Source organism: Balaenoptera musculus, chromosome 7, assembly GCF_009873245.2.
Source record: "Balaenoptera musculus isolate JJ_BM4_2016_0621 chromosome 7, mBalMus1.pri.v3, whole genome shotgun sequence".
Classification (NCBI taxonomy): domain Eukaryota; kingdom Metazoa; phylum Chordata; class Mammalia; order Artiodactyla; family Balaenopteridae; genus Balaenoptera; species Balaenoptera musculus.
In genome coordinates, this window is record NC_045791.1 from 35,911,462 (window position 1) to 35,934,105 (window position 22,644).

At 39.4% G+C, this 22,644-nt stretch overlaps 1 protein-coding gene across 7 annotated transcripts in view; it reads left to right on the forward strand.

Moving 5' to 3' along the window:
* Positions 1–22,644, forward strand: part of FMNL2 (formin like 2) — a 307,250-nt gene that overhangs the window by 229,492 nt on the left and 55,114 nt on the right. For all 7 annotated transcript variants that reach the window (XM_036858445.1, XM_036858442.1, XM_036858443.1 and 4 more), the window contains exons 7-9: positions 10,300–10,408; positions 13,860–13,936; positions 15,583–15,676. In XM_036858445.1, the coding sequence (XP_036714340.1) occupies positions 10,300–10,408; positions 13,860–13,936; positions 15,583–15,676 (280 nt within the window). The remainder of the gene's footprint in view (positions 1–10,299; positions 10,409–13,859; positions 13,937–15,582; positions 15,677–22,644) is intronic.

The following is a 22,644-nucleotide window of genomic DNA, read 5'->3' on the forward strand; positions in this document are numbered from 1 at the left end:
GTCTGCATGTGAAACAACGTGAGGAAGGCTGGGAGGAGTGGGTAGCAGAGGGGAGAGGAAGGGAGAGCGGTATGAGCAGCGGGTCAGTGGAGAGACTGCGTGGGTTGTTTAGGAAACAGTGAATAGATGAGTCTGGCTGGGAGTAGCGTAGAGCCAGTTTATGTACTGTGTTGAAGGCCAGGCTGTGGAATTGTCATTTTAGCTCATCGACAATATTTTATTGAAGATTTACGAAAAGAAGGGCCAAATTTGGATCAACATAGAAATATTTCTTTTGAAAAGTTACAGGAGTTAGATGGTTTCCTTGGACACTTCTCACATAGGGTCATATCCTGATTAATTAGCCACTCCCTAGCAAATGCCTTTGACAAAAGGAATATAATTGAAAATCAGAAGATTCAGACTATGGACCCTCCATTCATATGATGGAGTCTGTTGATTCACTTATTCCATTCAAAAAGCATGTCATGAGACCTTTTGACTTACAGATTGTGTTCTAGCTATCACCTGGTCCTCTAACAGGAAATACAGATCCACAGAAAATTTCAGTAACTGATTTAAAAGAAAAAAGGTTCATAAGGAGTTTTGTGTTCCCACCCACCGTGTCTCTGTTTCTGTCTTTGTCTCTCTGTTTCCCCTCCTCCTTTACCCCCACTTTGAACTATCTCGGTTCTACTCTTTCAGCTCAGTTTCTTTTGGCTGTAGAGACAGAAAAGTGCTTGGCTCATTTTTTTTTTTTTTAGCATCAAGTATTTTATGAGTTTAATTGATAGAAAAAATATGCCCAGGTGATGTCATGTCTGAACGGTAAGGGAGAGGAAACCTAAAACCCCCAATCTTGGTAAAGTTCTATTAGCCAGACCTTGGAACCATAAAAGACTATTACAATTATGCCAAACGATGTGACATACTTAGTTGGCGTTGCATTCTGTTGGGCTGAACCCTTACATTAGCTTCCAAGGGAGTTCTAATTTATCTATTTATAGGTAGATATTAGTTTAATTTCTGAATAGTTAGACCTTTGAAGACACTTTTGGTAAGAGGCAAAAATATATACCTTGTCTTTCTCCTGTTGCCATTTGGACCTAGATATTACAAATCCCACAAATGTTGGCATGGAGACTCCACAGAATATTTTTGAAAACCTTTTTGCTGGACTCTGGGAAAACCTGGTTAGGTCAGTTCAGGAAACATTCCTTTCAAGGTTCTGCAGTCCTTGGATAATACAGGCTCAGAGGGAGAGGCAGACATGTAGAAAACTCACATATAAGAATATGTCTAGAAATAAGCATATGTTGTGAAGATAATAGATGGCTGATCAGACTTTTTTTAAGGCATCACTGGGTGACCAGTGGCTTCCATTTGGTGTTGACTAAGAGCTTGGTGCTTTGCAGATGTAGATCTCTAAACAAATCCAGGATTTGATCACATCTAGCTTTTCGTCAGGAGTAGGTCTTTCTCCTGTACGCCCAGAATTATCATAGACATGTTATTTATCATTCATTCTTATGTTATCACCCATTGTTATTCTTTTTAAGCATACTGCTTTTATTTTTTATTATTTTGTTGTGGTAAGAACCCTTACCATGAGATCTACCCTCTTCACAATTTTTAAGTGTATAATACATTGTTGTCAACTATAGGCAAGATGTTATACAGCAGATCTCTAGAACTTACTTACCTTGCATAACTGCAACTTTATACCTATAACTCCTCATTTTGCCCTCTCTTAAGCCCCTGGCAACCACCATTCTACTCTCTGCTTCAGTGAGTTTGACTATTTCAGATATCTCATATAAATAGAATAATGCAGCATTTGTCCTTCTGTGATTGGCTTATTTCACATAGAGTAATGTCCTCAAGGTTCAGCTGTGTTATTACATATTGCAGGATTTCCTTTAATTGAAGGCTGAATAATATTCCAGTGTATGTATTTACCACAGTTTCTTCTTTTTCTTTTCGTAACTTTAAATTTTGATATCATTGAAAACTTTAAAAAAAAGCAACAATAGTACAATGATCCCCCTTATGCTCTTTACGCAGATTCAACAATTGTTTTAACATTTTGTACCTAAATTTACTCTACCATTTGCACATTTGCTTTGTAAACATACACACCTTTTAACCATTTGAGAATAAGTTACAGAATCATGCCCTTTTATACCTAATTATTTTAGTGTAGGTACCCTAAGAACACATATACCTACACTAAAATTATTATTTTAATTAAAATTTTAGTTATAACATGCTCTTAAATAACCATGGTATAATTATTAAAATCAGAACTTTTACATATTGACACAATTTTTAGTTCAGTTTGTTTAGTTTCATCAATTATCCCAGTCTATTTCATAACCTTTTTTTCAAATTCTGTCCAGAATCTAACACAAGGATCATTTATTGTGCTTAGTTGTGTCTGTGTAGCGTCCTTTAACTTGGAACAGTTCCTTACCCTTTCTTAGTTCCCCGACCAGGGATTGAACCCAGGCCACGGCAGTGAAAGCGCTGAGTCCTAACCATTGGACCACCAGGGAATTCGCAACCCTTTCTTTTTCATGACTTTAATATTGTGTGTGTATGTGAATATGTAAGTTAGTTTACTTTTTAATTGAGATATAATTGTTGTATAACATCGTGTAAGTTTAAGTTGTACAGTGTGTTGATTTATTTGTACATTGCAATGATTACTACCATAGCATCAGCTAAAACTCCTATCACACCACATCATTGCTATTTTTTTAAACCATATTTTATCCATATTTATCCATTCATCTGTTGATGGACATTTAGGTTGTTTCTACATCTTGACTTTTGTGAATAATGCTACAAGGAATAGGTGAGTGCAGATACCTCTTCTAGATTCTGGTCTCAGTTCTTTTAGATAAATACCCAGAAGTGGGATTGCTGGATCATTACATATAGAAGTTCTACTTTTGTTTGAGGAACCTCCATACTGTTTTCCATAGTGGTTGTACAACCTGCATTCCCACCAACAGTGTACATGAGTTCTAATTTATACACATTCTTGTCGACACTTGTTTTTCTTGTCTTTTTTGATAATGCCCATCTGACAGGTGTGAGGTGCTGTCTCACTGTGGTTTTGATTTGCGTTTCCCTGATGATTAGTGAGCATTTTTAATATACCTGTTGGCCATTTGTATGTATTCTCTGGAGAAATGTCTGTTCAAGTCCTTTGCCATTCTTTAATTAGATAATTTTTGTTTGTTTTTGCTATTGATTTGTGGGAGTTTCTTGTATATTCTGGATATTAAGCCCTTATCAGGTATTTGGTTTGCAAATATTTTCTCCCATTCCATGGGTTACCTTTTCATTCTGTCTCCTTTACTGTGCAGAAGATTTTTCATTTTGTATAGTCCCACTTGTCTGTTATATTCCTAAACCTAAGGAACTAGTTCAGAATTACTATAGCTTTCTTTTAGATTCTCTTACAATGAATGGTGGTTTAAGCATAGCAAAACATGGCTCTAACCAGAACTCCAGTGAACATTGTATGTAATTCAGGCTATGAATATGTACCTGGCAAGAGAAATTCCTGTGTGTTTAATCTGTGGTCAAGCAGATCCAAGAGAGCTACTTCCCCAGGTTTCCTTTGCAGACCTCGCTATTCTTTTTGCCTTCTGGAGTCCAAAATTCAGGTTTTACTTGCCTTGACATTTCTTAGAAGAAGTCAACTGGTTGGATCTCACTAAACAGTCATTCTGACAGGTTTTCAAAACAGAGATAATTCTTTTTTTTCTGCATAGCACCTGCTGCCAGTGCTGTGCAGGTCGAGGTGCTCACTACAGGCTCCTGGGCAGATAGCGCAGTTGTCACTATAGTACTAAACAGGACACATTGTATAGGTTTCTTAAAAGATATTTGCAACAATTGCTTAGTTTTTTGTGCCTCTTACTCCTACTAGCATTGACGATAACTTCATTTATTATTATTTCATGTAACTTATAACCACTGGTGCATAAAATTAATACAAGTGGTTAGAGTCATTTCTCTCTGGTTTTGGTCTGAAGTCAGTGTTGGCATCTGTTTGTTTCCACATTCATAGAACTTGGTGAATTCTACCTGGCAGCTCTTCCAAGATAGTGTCTTATCTTTGAATTATGAGGGCAATGTTTAGTTTTCATTCAGTGACAAGATAGCAGGCAGTTCTCACAGTCGATGGAGAAGAGGGCCTGAGAAATGTGGTGGTGTTTCTGTCAAAATGACCTCTCAAAGAACAGGATTTCCTTAAAACCCTTGAGACCTCAGAAAGACAGCCCTAAATATCCCTTCCCTATTACTTTTCCTACAAATGGCAGGAGCACCAGAAGTTAGACTCAGGGCTGTTTTCTGCCTCTGGGAAACCCCTCTTTTGTGTCCACGGATCCAGAGCCTCAAAACTCTGCTTGCCCGTCTGGCGGAGGAAAGGTTCTCAGACAAAATTTAGTGCCCCCATCCCGTTGTCCAGGCGTTGGGCCACAACCTCTCTGTAAATATGTCATTCCCTTGTTTTTCCATTTGGAATCTGAGGTAGTTCTCTGATCCTGACGTCTTGGGGAACCGCCCCCCATCACCAGAGAAACATAATTGTTGCAGCACCTTGTTTGACTGTTCCCTTTAACTGGAAGGAATTGTTACGTGTATTCAGAACGAATACGTTACTCAGGATCTCTAAGTGTCTGTTATGGGATGTCAGTGAAAACGGTGGAGTACAGGATCCATAAAAGCAGTGAGAAAACTGGCAAAACATGCGAGAATCAACATTTTCAGAACTCTAGAGATTAAAGTCTTGTAACAATCTGGGGAGCATCTATTTAGGAAAAACAACTGAATCTCAGAACAGCTAGCTTTGTGAGACTTTAACTTGTGCTGTTTTTCCTCTCCAGATCCACAGTAGCCTCAAAAACCAATTGTTCCATAATCACAGTGCAAACCATCAGTGTGGTAGGCAGTGGAGAGGGGGCAGAATGGACTTGAAGGTCTTTCTAAGACCCTCTTCTTCCTCCTTCTACATTAAGCTGTGATGTACCCTGAGATTTGAGAACTGCTAGTGAAGAAGCCAATTTCAAGTCTTAGCTGAGGGAAAATACCCCATTAACTGCTGACAACATCTAGGATCACTCAAGACATATTAGATAGGGCAGGACCAGAGCTTATCTGCCTCAGTCATCCATAGAAGACCACAGGGCAACTAGTGCTGCCTCCCACTGGGGCCTTTTGAATATATCACAGTGAACTGGGGGCAGTCTCCAACTGTCCTGTGGGCTCTGTTTTAGTTGTTTCCAAATAACTTCAGGAAGAAACCATCATAGTACTTGGTTTCACTGTATGTAATTCTGTAATGGGACACACGCCAAGGGTATTCGTTTTCCACAGAAGCACCCACATCTTCTACTGAGTCACTGATGTAATCCCTGTAAAGCTCAGGTCTTTGTGGAAAGTTGATTCAAATAGCCAAAGCGGGATGATCAGTGCTTGTGAAAGGTGATGGTAGCTTAGCCTACAGGGCTGTGGCATAGAACCGGATGCGGCCTTATCTACCCTTTTAAAGATAATGCACTGCATCGTATGTACTTGTGTCAACATGACCATGCAGCAGCACCTTGTACACACAGTGTTTGGCTGTGATGACTCATCTCATCTGAGCTGTTTGCATTTTTAATTGATGATGGATCATTGCTGTGAAATTCCAGCCCTGCCTCAGTGAGTCAGTGTGACTCATACACTTGGTAGAGATTTGTGGCACTACTCAGTTAACCTCATCTGTTTTCTCTGGAAACTGTTAATCATTGTATTCAGGTCAATTGGCATCCAGGTGGATGTGTGCAGCACCAGGGAATAGGATTTTAAAAGCTTAGTTGTTCTGATGATACTTGGTTCTTTTGCTGCCTGTGTTGTGGTGGAATTTGGGCTCTTCAGAGAAACCCTCAGCTTGGCTTTCCACTTAAGGACCAGCTCTGTCCTTAAGAGGCCTTTAGGAAACATTTCTTCTGTGGGGTAACTAAAGTGGGAAAAGCATTATCATCATACGATCTAGTTAGCTTTCTGTCTTTAGATGACTGTAAACCTAGACCATCTGTAAGGGTTTGTTTTTTGTGCAACTTTTTTTTTCTTTATTTGGAAAGTAATATACATTCATTGTAGAAAATTTTAAATATAGATAAAAATAATGAATGGAAGTGTCTTGTAATTCCACTGTTCAAAGACTCATGAGATGGTGTGTTTTAAATCTGCGTTAGTAGTATTTCATGTTCAATTATGTTCATTGTATGTCACCTTTCTGATACTTATCCCACAATTTTGTCCTTTCCTTTTATACTTACTTCTTGAATTAGAGCCTCATTTAAAAACTTTCGTATGCCTAAAGACAGTTACTAAGAGTAGGTCTGTCTTATTAACTCAGTCAAATATGGCTTGATTGAGAAAAGGTTATATGAGGATTTTAAGTATCTTGCTTTGCAAAAAAGTGTTCTGGTTTGAGGTGTGACTGTTATCACTCCACCATATTGTGCTGTGCAGGTATGTGTACTGTTACTGAATTCATTTTACACGTTAGAATGTGCATGCCGCAGAAGGGGTGGGCTGGGTGTGGACAGAGAACATCTTAATACAAGGGCTATCGATATAACCTCTTGCTTCCTAAACTAGATGGTGGCAGAAGCAACATCTTCATCTTTCATTTTCCCTTAGCACTTAATAGAGTTTATTTTAGCATGCACAGTAGATGCTTGGTAAAACCAACTTTGGACCTTAAACACTAGGTTTGGTTTGATTTCCTGTGGTTGGTAGAGAGCACCAGAGGCCAGTTCTTATAGATTGCTTACCTCGTCCAGGTGTCCTTGTGGAAAGTGGATATGTAGTAAATTGTTAGTCCTAATTCTGTTAGTCAAGTTGGGGGATCTCGTAAAACCAGCACGGTGGGGATGTGTTCTTTGGATAGTATCAACGTTGTGCAGTGGGGCTGAATTTAAAACATGTCCAAAAAAGGTAATAAATTACTCAGATGACAACTAAAGCAAATAAACCAAATATTTAATTACGTAAATTGTCAAATTCCACAAAATGTTCATGCTGAAGAGTAGATTAATGTACGTGCTAACCCATGACACAGTCCCTAAAATTTAGCCTTGGAGATTTAAGGTGATCCTCAGTTAAGTTGTTTGCAAATACTTTGTGTTTGCCAAAGAGTTGTGAATTAATTAGGAGTGCATTTTCTTAATTGGGGAAAATTCTTTAGATGAGAATTCCAAAATATAGAGCAAAATTTCCTATTAAGTTACAAAACATCCTCACTTGCCCAATAAGTGATTTAGGATAAAGATTTAAAAAGAAAATTTTGCTCAGCAAGTGGATCAGCCGCTGTGTTCTGAAGAAGTTGCTCAGATGCTGCTGTTCTTAACCAACTAAGCCATAATCCTGTGAAGTGAAATAATTATTGGAGGGGTGGGGGAAAGATACCTATGTAGGACCGAGGCAGAAAACGCTGTTGGGATAATATGATACAAACATTTGACAAGGAACTCATCAGCACATACGGCTGTAGGTGGTAGCTTTTTCACATGATCACCTGATAGATTGCTGATGAGTCAACTTGTGAAGCAACTTGTAGAAAGTGACTGCCCTGAATCCCAGTGAGGAGACTTGGGGGTCTGGTCTCATCTCTTACTTCTATTCAATACTTGCTCTGCAGATGTAACATCTTTGGGCATCAGTTTTCTCATCTGTATCAGGAAAGGTTGATGTAAATGATATCACAGGTCTCCTTCAGCTGTCAATGCTATGGTTGTTTGTTGTTACTGGTTATGGTGGTGTTTTAAAATTTACTGTAATGCTATGATTTTAAATACAAGTTCAAATGTTGCCTTTAATGCTCACTGTATTTTTGTATAAAAAATATTGTATTTTGTGTATTGTATTCTCCAAAAATTAGAGGAAAATTAATCTTATATTAAATATCGTTCACTTTAGAAAAAAGCTTAGCTCTGTTGCTTTTAAGTATAGAGTATCATTAATAAATAAAATACACATTTTTATTTATTGATATCTTATGTATTGTGTACTTTCTAAACTCCTTTAATATTGATAAGTATGCATGGGCTTTTGAATATTAAATGCATTTCAAATATTGATCCAGAAAATCGATTTGAGATTAACCACCTATTAAAACAAATACAAGCCTTTTGTGTTACTGTTTAGTAAGTAGGATATTAGAATCAATTTTTAGTGGCTTCTGCAAATAATGTTAGTAATGACAAAGAAATTTTGTCTTCTTAGGAAGAGTCTTATTTCAATATAGCTGAAGTTGTGGGTTAATAAGTAAAAGGAAGGAACCTGCTATGTTACTTTACACCTCTTAGGAAGCATCATTAAATGTATACATTTGGTCTACTTGCTGGAATCGTTAAACTTTATTTGGAGATGATGCAGAAGTATGTGCCTGTGTGATGACCTGTGCCATCTTCTTTAAAGAATAGTTTGCTTTGGCCAGTCCATCTTCTGCAGTCACTGCTGCACATAAATATAATTTAGCAAAGGATGATTGGTTCCCTTGATAATACCTTTTCTTTTTTCAAGCTTAATCTTAGATGACTTTGTTTTATGCTGGCAGCCATTGCTTTGTTAGAAATGAGAACTATCTAATCAGCTGTTATATAGCCAACACGTGATTCCACTAAAGAACTACAAACCTGAGGTTAAAGTAAATTAAGAAGGGCGGAGGAAGGGAGAGACCTTTGGGTGTAGATTAAGCAGACCAGGGATTCTTGGGTCAGACAGGTCATGTAGTTGTTTGAAGGGGCACCGGTTCCTGTGAGACTTCTGTCCGGTGTGTTAGCCATCATGCTCGGGCTAGGGTTATGGCAGAGTGACACCTTTTAAAGTTGTATTTTAGATGTTGAAATTGGGCTTATAACACCCAAATCTGCATGTGTTTCCTTAACTTTGTTTTGCACTCAAAACTGAATTAGGCCGCCTTCCATTGCTGAATTGTTATTTTCCAGTGTGAGTAAAGCAGGAGTCCTCAAGCAAAGCATTCTTCTTTAAAAGTAATGTGAGCAAACCAGGTTTTGCACAGTCAGGTATATTGAGGCCAGTGACTTACCAAGGTGCTTTCCAAAAATGTATTTGGCGTATTAGTAGGCTTCTGTGAAAGAATCATCTTTCTTCTGTTTGATGGTTTTTGAATAGAAAATGTAAAAGAGCTGCTCAGCTGAACAGTTGGAGACCTGTCAGTTCAGTTTTCAAACCTTAGCCTGCACCTGTGTGACTTTTGAAAGCAGTTAATATTAATTACGCCGTCTTTAAAAATGTTTGATTAGCTTAATTCAAGGAGAAGGAAGGCCTATAGCTTCTTTTGTGGAACATTTCTGTCATTGACTCCGTGGGAAAGTAGTTGACAACTTTTGAAATTTGCTTTCATTTCAGACTTGGAGTTGCAGAGAAAGCTTATCTGTTTCCCCTCTGAAGCAGTCATTTAGAGCTCATGACAAAGCCCTCAGTATTGTCATCTTTCTACTTGCCCCATCTTACTTACTGTCACTGCTTTGTGACTTGCAGGTTCTCATAAATCTACAGAAAGGAGAACTAAGGCTTAGCAATGTAGGGTCTCCAGAATGAACCCTAATGTTGAAACATCCTAACCCTTTGAAATGTCAGCATATTTCCATCTCAGTTTCAGCTGCCATACCAGGCTTTGGGTGAGGGATCAGGCTGTGGAGGCATTTGTATACTATTTAGGTTTTGCGTACTATTAAGGTTCAGTATCACAGGCTGATATCGCAGTTGCTAATGTATAACCTTGCCTAGGCTTAAACTCTGAAGCAGGGACTCCTGATAACAGTGATGGGAAGGTGCTGTTAAAATTGGGTCACGTGATAGGAGGTCTACCTATTAGCTGAGCTCTACCCCTTCACTTGTTTAAAAAATGCAATCTGTGTGCCTGTTGTCTCAGATCACCTCTGCAAATCTGGCTTGGCCTGCTGATTAGAGCCTGGATTGTTGGTTAGTCTCATGTATAGTCTGATTCATTATATGCAGTGAGTAGAGGTGTTTCACTGTCCGTGGGTATATTGCCTGACAAGATGATAGCCAGTACACAGGACTGTGTAGGCCTCATAGTCTATAAAGAAACAGCTTTGTGGTGATGGGGTGGTTGGTGGTAATGGGTTAGTTAGTGGTGGTTTGACCTGCAATCCGCATTTAGCTGTAGGTACAAGCAGAGAACAGTGTCCATTTTTAAAGTGCATCTCCTTATGCTAAGAAAGTAATCTATAGCTTTATAGAAGTTTCCCTTTTTATTTGTAGATATAATACTTTGCCAAGCAGAAGAACCCTGAAAAATTCAAGATTAGTGAGTAAGAAAGATGACGTGCATGTCTGTATCATGTGTTTACGTGCCATCATGAATTATCAGGTATGTTTCTGTTTATAATCCTTTAAAAAAATCTGAATTCATCAGGCTTAGATCTTGTTCTCTTTGGTGACTTTGTATTATTTCTGTTTGAAGTAAATAGCAGGATTTAATGAAATTCTATTTTAAAAGAAAGGTCTAGGTCACTCTAGTGCTCATAATTCATCGCCCTTATATTTTAATTAGCATTTATAATTTACAATGTATTTAAGGGAAGACATTTTCCTCTTGTAATGGCAAGCTTGTCTAGATTACTTGGTAAATGTTTGTGACTATTAAAGACAGCGTAAGCCACTGGTTGTGGGCAATAATGGAACAGCTTTAGGACCCTAGGAATGATAGACTCTCACACTGGACGGGTCATTGCTTCTCAAAGGGTTATATGCAAGGAGGCAAGGAGTTATAATTACTGTGTGTTGGACCCTGTGGTTCCTGATCTTCATAAGAAACACTTGAAGGATTCTTGGTAGAAGTGCAGAGTCCTCGTTAGAGGTTATCCCCACTCTGAAAAACACTAGGGGCAACTAACTACAGTGTGTGGGATTAATCCTAACCACAAAGTGGGAGTTAGAGCCTGGAGTATCTAGGGTGAGCTGACAGGGACAAAAGTATAGTTGTAAAAGCAAACCAGGGCTGAGAATTAGACAAACAATGTTCACATCAGAAAATAGGGTTTGATTTCCATTGAAACGGATCCTATAGATGGGTCCAGGTAGAAATGGGTGGTAAATACATAGGTCAGTATTAGAGTTCAAACCCAACATAAGCATGCCAAACTGAATTTAAGAAGGGAAACATGCATTTATTCTTTCAATCAATTAATATTTTTTGAACATTGCCAGACAGACCCTGTTCTAGGCACAGGGAATACAGCATCAAATAAATAAGTGCCCAAGGGAACTTACTCTCTATTGAGGGGAGACAGATGGTAAACAATTAAATTGGTAAACTATATAGCATTCCAGATAATAATAGTGATGAAATGAAATAAAAGCTGACACTTAAATAGTGCTTCCTACAGTCTAGTACCTTTAAACCTATTACTTACTTTGAGCCTCATAACAGTCCTGTGAGATTGGTAATATTACCCTCGCCATTTTACTGATGAGGAAACTGAAATACAGAGACGTTAAGGATCAGTTAAGCCCAGGATCACATAGCTAATAAATGGTGGACTCAGATTTGAACCCAGGAAGACTGCCTCCAGAGAACTACTACTTAGTACTATAGAAAAAATAATCAAGAAATAAGAATAAGTGCGGGAAATGTGAGTTCAGTTTTAAATAGGCTAGCAAGAAAAGTGTCATGGAGAAGATAACATTTATGTAACAACTAGAATGAGGGAACAAGGTAAGGAATATTTAGGAAAGAAAATTATAGGCAGAGAGAAGGGCAAGTGCAAAGGCCCTGAGGCAGGAATAGGTCTGATGTGCTGAAGGCACAGAAAGGAGGTCAGGTTGGCTGGATCAGAATGAATAAGAGGGAGAGAAGTAGAAGATGAAATCTGAAGTTACAAGGGGGTCCTGATTATGCAGGGCTTTATAAGCCAATGAAGGGACATTGGCTTTGCTATGATTAGAAAGCTATTGAAGGTTCTGAGGAAAAGTGTGACTTAATCTGACACTTGAATTTAACATGATCCCTCTGACTTCTGCGTTAGGAATCACCCTGGGGGGCAAAGACAAAAGGAAGTAGACCTTTTAGGAGGCTGTTGCATTAATTTAGGTGAGTGTTGATGGTGGTATGGACCAGGAGAATAGAAGTAGAGGTGATGAGAGGTGACCAGATTCTGGTTTCGTTTCGGTGGTAAGGACAGTAGCAGTGTATGTGTGGTGAGGAATGGAGGACAGCTCCAAAGTGTTTGTCCTGGGCGCCTCTAAGATGGAGTTGCCGTCTACTAAGATGGGGAAGGCTGCAGGGTGAGCAGATTTGGGAGACCTGATTAGGAGTTCAGTTTGGGGGATGTTAACTTTGAGGTGTCCATAGATATCCAAATAGAGATCTTAAATAGGTGGTCGGATATGCCAGTCACGAGTTCAAGGTCTGGAAGTCTGGGCTGGAGATAAAAGTTTGAGAGTCAGTAGGTGGTATATAAACCCATGGGAGTGAAGGAGATCAGCGGGGATAGACAGAGAAGCAGAGAGGTCCCAAATAACCCTGGGGCACTCTGTTTAATGTCAGAGAGATGAGGAAAAACTAGCTAGAGAGACTGAGAAGCAGCCAGGAAGTAGGAGCCAAGCACAGGAAGTATTTCATGGAGCAGAGAGTGGTCAGCTGTGTCCGGTGCTGCTGCCAAGTCAGGCAAGATGAAGAGAGTTGGCCATGGGCTCCGGCAAAGTGCCCATCATTGCTGGTACAGTTTCATTGTAGTGTTGGGGATGAAATCCCTGACGGAAGTGGTGTCAAGAGAGAACGGGAGGAGAGGAATTGGAGACCACAAGTGGTTGGAGTTTTGCTGTAAAAGAATAGCAGAAAAATGAGAAAGTGGCTGGACACTGGTTGTTGGGTCAAGAGAGATTTTGTTTTTGTTGTTTAAGGAGAATTTGCATCATGTTTTTATGCTAATGGTAGTGAATCAGAGAGGGAAAAATAATGATGGGGGAATGGGAGAATCGCTGGAGCATATACTGTTCTTGAGTAGGTTGGAGGGAATGGGATCAAGAACTCAAGTGGGGGGAATGGCCTTAGATAGGAGCATGGAGAGTTCATCTTTAGGAAGAAGTGAGGAGGGAAGACCCAGATCTGTGTGGGTGGATTGACGTGGTGGTGGGAGCTTTTGGAAGTTTTTTTTCTGATTGCTTATGTTTTCTCGGTGTAATTGGAAATAAGGTCATGAGCTGAGAGTGAGTTTGGAGGAGAAGGAATAATTCCTCAATTCGGCAGAATCAAGAATGATTCTTGATCCCGTTATTGAACTTGCTTCATTTTATAGAAGGATGAGGTACCACGCCTCAGAGCAAGGAAGGTTTTCCTAGGCTTTTGGTCTCGATAACCATTGCCAAGAGAAGGGACCAGAGGTGGTGGTTGTCAACCCCGGCTGCACAGTGAAGCTGCTTAAAAAATTCAGATGCCAGGGCTCCATCCTTGAGATTCAGAATAAATTGACCTGAAGTGGGTCCTGGAGAATTGGTGTTTTGTTTTGTTGACTTTTCCAGGTGATTTTGCCAAGCGGTCAGGATTGAGAATCACTGGCCTGGAGCCTTTTCATCATTTTAACAAAGAGACACATATAGTTTATTCATGGAGAATAGGAATATGGTACCTTGATAATAACATCATTCCTGAAATTTTTCATAGAGAAATATGTGCAGACACTGATGTGCTAGAGACATAAGTGCATTTATGATGGTATAAAATCACATTAGGTAGAAACTTCAGGTTTTTGTTTTTTAATCAACATTGACAGTCCTCTCAGTTAACTCCTAATGCTTTGTTTTTTCCACATCCATTTCAGTATGGTTTCAACATGGTCATGTCTCATCCACATGCTGTCAACGAGATTGCACTAAGCTTGAACAACAAGAATCCAAGGTAAGCTGGCTTTGTAATGTACAAATCTGAATCGAACTAGGGACACCAGAGAGCTCATCGACAATCAAGTTAGAGTTTAGAAACTTTCAAGCACGACTTTTTAAATTAAGATTGTCAATAGACTCCCTGGCTAAGTAGAATTTTCTTTTCAGCTATGTTACAGTTTTACAACTGGTGACAACTCTGGCCCTGTCTTCAAGCTTTCATTCCTCTTGAGGCCTGGTTCTCAGCATCCTTGCAAATTTAGAGCATGAAGCTTCCAGGTTGTCAGGACTGGGGCCAGGAGAGTCTTGATACAGACTTAGCCACACCACTTTTTGCTGAAAGCTAACTAAAACTACTACCGCTTGTCTACACTTCATTTGCAGCCTTTACACGTGTAGCTTTTATTGCCAAACCAAAAAAACAAACACAAACAAAACAAAAATAACTGCTCGCAGATTTCTTTTCATATTCACTTTCCTATAAAGGCAAGTGCCATATATTATTCACTTCACAGATTACCTCTAGAAGCCTGTTTTCGTCAGTTTATTTTAGTTAGTGTAATGCATTTTCCATTCTAGTGCATTTCTGCATTTCACACTGTTACTCCCTTTTACCAGACCTCTCTGATAAAATTGCATATGTGAAAACTGTTAATTCAGTTGAAAAATATGATTATAAATTAGATCCTTGCAATGCAAACCCTAAATCCTATTTAAATGTTGGATTTTATTATTCATACTTCCCCTGATTAATGCTTTTGCAGCTTTCTGATTGCTTCCTTAGTTTACTAGAATCCCAAGTAGTCATGCTTCTTTGTCACTGTCTTCCACTGAGGGAAGTCATTATTCATTTTTCTTAAGACAATTGATATTGTGGATTATCAGAATGATCTTTGTTTAGAGGTTGGCAATAGCTTTTATTACAGAAAAAAGATGAAATACTGAAGTAATTGTACTCTGAAGTAACAATGCTGTCCTTGACATTGTATTTGAAAACTTAGATTGTATCTCTAAGGTTTTCCTTCTAAAAATATTTCAGACGGAGTTTTATTTTCTTGAGTCAGAGAAAATATTCTTGTATTAGCACAGCGGTAAGCCATCTCCTTTCAGATCTCCTGTGTGGGAAGAAGAAGTGATGGAAGCTTGCATTATTGTGGGGATTTTTATGGAGCCATTGCAGATTAGCAGATTTGCAATGTAAGGTGTTGATTTCCGTTGATTTTGAACTTTTTCAGCAAATGTTTTATCTCCGACTCTAGAACCAGAGAAAGTGTTTAACCAATGGGTGGTTTTACTGAATATTCTCATGTTTCCTGTTGTCTTTAGCTCATTAAAAATACTTTTTCAACCACATTACACTGAGTCACTTGATGATAGGACTAAAAGACTTAATCTTCCCATAATTAATTTTCATTTGTGAGTAATTTGTAATCTTGGGAATAGGAAACATGCCTTCCAAACTTGCTACCCTAGATAAGCCACATGTACAGAAGTTCGTAAAGGTTTTAAAATGTATGTGCTTTAATATAACTATGCCTTAATTCGTAAAAGTTTAAAAAAATACATGGACAAATATTATCATATTCATCTTGGAAGGAACAGCGGACTCATCGTTCATTCGCTTTCACTCATATGTGTTTTTTTTCCTTCTTGTTTTGACAGAACAAAAGCTCTTGTCTTAGAGCTGTTGGCAGCCGTTTGTCTTGTCAGAGGCGGGCATGAAATCATTTTATCAGCATTTGACAACTTTAAGGAGGTAGGATATTCTAGTTTTAAAAAGAATGCTCACACAAACATATTTGGACATCTTTGAACAGAATGATTTGCCTTTGTGTGTGTGTGTGTGTGTGTGTGTTTTATTATTGAGATAGAATTGACATATGACATATCAGTTTCAGGTGTACAGCATAGTAATTTGATATTTGTATATATTGCAAAATGATCCCCACAGTAAGTCTAGTTAACATCCATCACCATGATTTACCTTTTTATTTATTTTAGGGCCTAAGGGGTATAATAGTTAATTTTCTAAGTTGTCACTGAGGGAGAAGTAATGAACCTAGTCTAAATAAATGGATGCATTAAGCTGTTTTTGGTGTCTCATTTCCAAGAAGAGCTAAAAACTATTTGCAGGACTCATTTTCCTTTGGAGAACACAGAACAGCCAAGTCTGAAAACTGGTTTTGTTAAACGTATGTTGTTTTCATATGATTGTTACTTGAGCATCCACCTTGTAAATTTTATGAACTCTTTCATCATAGTTACTTTCCTCAAATCATATGTGTGATCACTGCTTTGCTGGATGCTATGAGAAATCACTCAAATAACCACAGACACTGATTTTAGCAGTTTGTAATCTTAATCAGTTGATCTTGTCACAGGAAAACAGTAAACCAATGGACATGCATGATTGAAATGGAAACTAAATGACTACAAAAGAAGAAACAATAACACATAGATAATATGACACCAGGAATTCTGAACCAAAATATCAAGGCATCACAACTGAACTCATAGCCAGTTTCTCTTGGTGGTGGTGTGCAGCCTTACATAGCCAAGGAAGGTGCCTGCTAGCTCCCCTGTAAGTGTCTAACATCTGAGGCTACTTTGAGGTGGGACATGACCAAAGTAATTGAAGGCACATGGAGCCCCAGATTACAATAGCATCAGCCAAGTTATGCCTTTCCCTGGCAATCCCATTTGATTCCAGATGCTTCTGGATTAAGACCCAAACTGGATTAAAATCTAGATCTCAGAGGAACTTCCAAACCTCCCTCTCATCTTTCCTGGGAACCTCTGGAGTAGAACTCAGCTAGTATTTATTGAAGACCTCCTATGTGCCAGGGGCTGTGCCAGGTACACACATGAAATCATTTGGTTCTTACAGATAAATGTTAATATCTCCATGTTATAGAAGAATAACATTTCAAATACATTATTTGCTCATGGTCCCATGGCCAGATAAGCAGCAGAGCCAGGATTAAGATTTGGTGCTCCTGATCTTGAACTTCTGATTCCAGTGACGTTTGGTCCCCACTGTGTGTGAATCTCCTGAGACAGGACCTAGGAGCCCATCCCCCTGCCCTATCCCCTTAACTGGACGCACTACCCCAGCTGAAGGATGTACTAGTGAGTGACCCATAATCCTTTACGTGGGCTGGCAAGCTTCAAAGATACTTCAGTCAACAGGGGAAACAGTCCTCCTGCCCCTTTATTTGCATTGCCTCCTTCCCCTGCAGTCACTGCCTTTAGATTTTGATATTATCCATTTTGCTAATGTCAGCCATGGACAGAACCAAATGTTGTCTTTTTATGTATTCAGCCTTAGTAGTGAAAAATATTCGGGTTCTAAGAAAATGATGAAGAATAGTAGTGATTCTTTAAATTCATGTTCTGGCTTCCAAAACAAATAGAGTCTTTAGAGATAAGAATGTATGAGTGCTTGTCTGTGAATGTTTTTATATATCATTTACAGGACATAAAACTTATATTTATAAATAAGGAGATATGTGGGTGGATGGGTCTAATATGAAAGTAAAACAGCATGTGAAGCTAATATAACTCCCACATCTTTATCATTAGATCACATTTTGAACATATCACATGCCAAATCTTTTCCACACTGGAAGCACTTACCATACAGTTATCAGTGACCCTTGTTATAATAAAAGTCATATTATAACAAGCAACTGATTATACTGCAGGTCAAGTTATGTCCTAAAATTATAATTGTATAGAATCAGTGTTCATTAAAGCCAGTAAATCATGAGATGAATGTTAAATTTGTTTTCTCTTAGATAAGGTAGAGTGCCTTTCTTATGCATAATAGGCACAAAAGTACTTGCAGGATTGAGTTTTAACTATCTGGTGTCAGAATTGTATATGGTTTAACCATTTAGGGCTTAGTTGAAAAAAAAAATAATCCTGCTAAATCTAATAGCTGGCTAATAGTAAAGAGGACTAAATTTTGACTTTGAATTTAGAGCTTTAACCAAAATCTCCCTCATTTCTGTAATTTCTTGTGAATGATGGTGGGTGTTTAAGTTCTGATTTCTCCTTGGACTGGCAATTGCATCTCAGAGAAGACAAACCATGTCACATGGGAGAGGGGACACGGACAGAGCTGGTTCTGTGGGTGCTCTTGGCTTGCACTGACCTCAGGCTGTGGTGTTCATGTAGACAGGCCAGGAAAAGGATTATTCTAATAGCCATATGCAGGAGGCCAGGGCAGGAGCACGCTCCTGAGAAACTGCATTCTTAGGGGTAGGTCAAAAGACATCCACTTATTTTATCTGTTCAATCTGAGGGTGAAAAAAGTTAGTGTATATTGATCTTGGGTTTTTTTTTTTTATTTTTTTTAATGTAATGCCATACAAAGGCTAGCATCTTTTGAATCTCTTCCTTTTCTCTTTTTCTCCTGTCTTTATGTGTTTTTTTTTTTTTTCGTATACATCATAGTGAAGAGTATATTCTTTACTCATTTTAGCAAAATGTCAGTGGAATCTTTTGGGTTTAGAGAGGTTTGGGAGCCAGCTGTTCCTGATTAGGAAAAGTTGTCCTTACGATCTCAGATGCCTGTGCAGATAGGGTCTTGGTCAGTGAGAAATGCCCATTGAGCTGCCCATGGCCGAGAGAGCACCATACCAGCTACGGGGATCCTAGGGATTAGGGTCAAGGAAGAGTCTTTGCCCTCAAGAACATTGTTTTTAATGCTTTTATCCCATTTAGTAAGTGGGATTCCGTTCATCTCCTTAAGAAGGACGAAGGGGGGCTTCCCTGGTGGCACAGTGGTTGAGAATCTGCCTGCCAATGCAGGGGACACGGGTTCGAGCCCTGGTCTGGGAAGATCCCACATACCGCGGAGCAACTAGGCCTGTGAGCCACAACTACTGAGCCTGCGCATCTGGAGCCTGTGCTCCACAACAAGAGAGGCCGCGATAGTGAGAGGCCCGCGCACCGCGATGAAGAGTGGCCCCTGCTCGCCGCAACTAGAGAAAGCCCTCGCACAGAAATGAAGACCCAACACAGCCAAAAATAAATAAATAAATAAATAAAAAAAAAAAAAAAAAAAAAAAAAAAAAGAAGGACGAAGGGATTATCCCCGTTTTCACTGGGGGGACTGGTGTAGGGTGATGGTGGGCTTCAATATCAGATATCAGTATCTATTTTGGCAGATAAAATAATGTGCATTAGAGTGCCAGACCCTTTGGGCTTGTATCACCGCTAGAGTGTAGCCAAGCATACTGCTGCAGTGTGGCACCAGATGCTAAAAGGATATTTAAAGACCACACATCTTAAGTATGTGGCACGATTTTTTTCCTCTCTACTTCTTGAGCCAACAAATCCATTCTGTCCTATTTGACTTCCACTAAGTAATTCAAATTTAGATTAAAAGAAAGTATCTTTTAGCTTTTGATAGATTTTAATGTATGATTACATTAATTTCTCATATTTCAATTAATATTCAGAATCCCAACCAGTGTGGTTTTCTGTGTTTTTGCAAAGACATCTTATGCCATGTATCTTATAACATCTGTAGTATATATTTTAGAAAAATAGCACTTCCAATTTAATGGTATCTGATGGTGGGAAGGATATTAATCGAAGACCTTGCTTTTGGTGGTTTTGGGGGTTTGGGCCTAAGCCTGACATCACTGAGCAAGCACATATATCACCTCAATGTATATGATGATAAATGAGTTTTAATTACATAAATTCAGATAGTAAACTTGTACCAAGCATGGTTTGAAACATGCCTTAAAATGTTGAGTGTAGTGAGTAGTTGAAGACTAAACCTTTAGTCATCCATTATGCTCCTTGAATTCTTTTCCCTTAAAAAAGTTTTTTTTAAAGTAAAGGGAATTAGCATATCTAGTTGTGATGCTGAAACGTCTCCCCATGAAAATTTGTGGTCCTGAATTGAGGATCAGGGTGAGAACAAGGAGTCATCCATCTGTTTTTCCTTATTGGCTAATTTAGCCACAAGGAAGGACAGATTACCATCTTCCCTAAATTGATGCTTTCTTACTTACCTGGCAGTATATATTTATGAGCATTTGGTCTACCAGACAGAAAAAAGAATACATTTGGAAGTAAAGATCGCTCTGTTGGTATTTGCATTAGTTAGGGTCTTGTTTGCAAAAAGCAGAAACTGACTCTAGCATACAGAAGAAAGGGTTGATTGGAAGGATGTCAAGAAATGCACAGAGCTGACAAGAAGCCTGGAGAAACAGGCCTAGAAAATGGGCAGGCATTCCTAAAATGTGTCTGGACTCTCAGGCTGTGACCTTGAAGCCTAGCCGCCATAAACACTATTTGGGGTTCTGGTCATGCTTTTTCTTCTCTCTCAAATGACATGGGCCATAGCTTGCAATCTGCTGGGTCATAAAACTACACTTACCGGTTAAGGATCAACTGGCCCCATTTTGGAGTTAGGAACACTATACTTAATCCAGTTTCCCTTAAGAACCTTGAGGTCTCCTACCTAGACTTTACTCTCTTCAACTTTTCTTAGTCTTCCTACTTTTTTCTATTATATTCTTTGATATATCTGAGAAATTGCCTTTAAGAAAGTGTCCCCAAAAGTCTGCAAAAAAAAAAAAAAAGCTTGAAATCAAGGGGTAAAAGTACTGAGGCTGTGTAGACTCTGCAACAGAATAGCTCACTGTGACACTAGTAATAAAACCCTCTGGGGACTTTGAGCTACCAGCTCCCCCAGGCAGCTGGGAGGTGCGCCTGGAATTCATCAGGATTCCAGATCGATTATAACTGTGTTCTCATCTGCTTCCAAAATGACAGCATCTGGCTTTAACAAATAAGCCTGAGGCCTGAGTTTGGTTATTAAAGGCCCAGTGCCTTCCCACTTTCGACCTTCCAGCACAGATAGATGGAGCCTTGTGAAATGAGTCACTCAAGGCAACCAGCTCTCTTGTACACAGCACTCTTGGCAGGAACCATTGTTTTTTTCACGTATTGCTAGAAGGCTTCCTAAGTAAGCTGATGTGGTTTAGCTACTGGGCATCTGAAAGCACTTGTGCTACACATTATTACGTTGATTTAAGAAGGCCTGTCAAGTTTTATTTACAGTGGGTCAAATTGGGCAGGAAGGAGAGCAGACATTTTGGTGTGCTTCCAGCATCCCTCAGAATTTAATCCCATCTAATCTAACCTCTCAAATATTTGAAGGGTGTAGGATTATAAATCCAGCACAAGCCATCCAGATAACTCATTCAGTGGTAAAATTCTTAACATAGAGGGCAGGGTACTTAGTTTTTTCAGTCTCTCATTGAACTATAAGCAATGTATTCTCTCAGATCTCAGCCTCTGGGAGTGACAGTTCTAGAGCATGTGCGTATTTCACCTTATCAGGCCAGAATTAGATTGATCTAATTCACCTGGACTCTTCTCCAGTCAGTCCATCTTCCTAGGATTGGGAAGCAAAGTCACCATGATTATCTTTTGGACTGTGTATTCACTGTGGCAGTTATTACTTGTTCATAATAAATTACCCCAAACTTAGTTTTTTTTTGTTTTTTTTAAAATAAATTTATTTATTTTTGGCTGTGTTGGGTCTTTGTTTCTGTGCGAGGGCTTTCTCTAGTTGCGGCGAGCGGGGGCCACTCTTCATTGCGGTGCACGGGCCTCTCACTATCGCGGCCTCTCTTGTTGCGGAGCACAGGCTCCAGACGCGCAGGCTCAGTAGTTGTGGCTCACGGGCCCAGTTGCTCCGCAGCATGTGGGATCTTCCCAGACCAGGGCTCGAACCCGTGTCCCTTGCATTGGCAGGCAGATTCTCAACCACTGCGCCACCAGGGAAGCCCCCAAACTTAGTTTTATTAGGCTTATGGATTCAGTGTGTCAGGAGGTCAGTCTGGGCATGGCATGGATGATTGTCTTTGCTCCGTTGCATCTAGGGTCTCATCAGGGAAGATCTGATTGACTAGGGGCAGGGATTCACTTGGAGGCTTCCTCACTCATGTGTCTAATTTCTGGGCTGTGATGACTTAAAGGCCGAGCTCAGTGGAGCCTGTTAACCAGAGTGCCTCCACGTAGGACTCCATGTGGCTGGAGCTTCTCGTAGCCTGACAGCTGGCTTCCGAGAGGGAGTGTCCAGGAAGGAGCAGCTGCAGAGCTTCAAAGAGACAGAAATCACAACATGTCTTCTGAACTAGTCTCTGAAGTCATCAGTGTCACTTCTGCATTCTGTTGGTTCAACTGAGTCACTTAGGCCAACCCAGATGCAAAGGGGAAGGCAATGACTTTACTTCTTGACGGTGGAGTGTGAGGGTCACAGTGCAGAAGAACATGTAGGTAGGAGGGACTCCTGTGGTCATCTTTGGAAAATACTGATACAATTCACCTCAGTGACTTTTTGAGAATTTATCAATTTATCTCTAGCTGTTTCTCTTCTGTTTTCTCTCTCTTCTTCACCCGGCGTAATACTTGGTTTCTCTTCAGGACTGAAAACTGTATAAACTTCTTCATTGGTGATAGAAAGGATGGTTACTACTTTGAAGCAGTGTACAATGGGCAAACAATATTTTGAGAGACTTTTCAGAGGAGAAAGGAGCCATTTACATAGGATTTATGAGGCCCTGGTAATGAATTAGTTACTTCTGTATCATCTGTGTCTTTATCATGTAGTAAAGAAATGAAGGCGGGTATCCTGCTGATCATCAAGGGATGAGTGATGTTAACTTACTGGAAAAAATTATCATGAATATT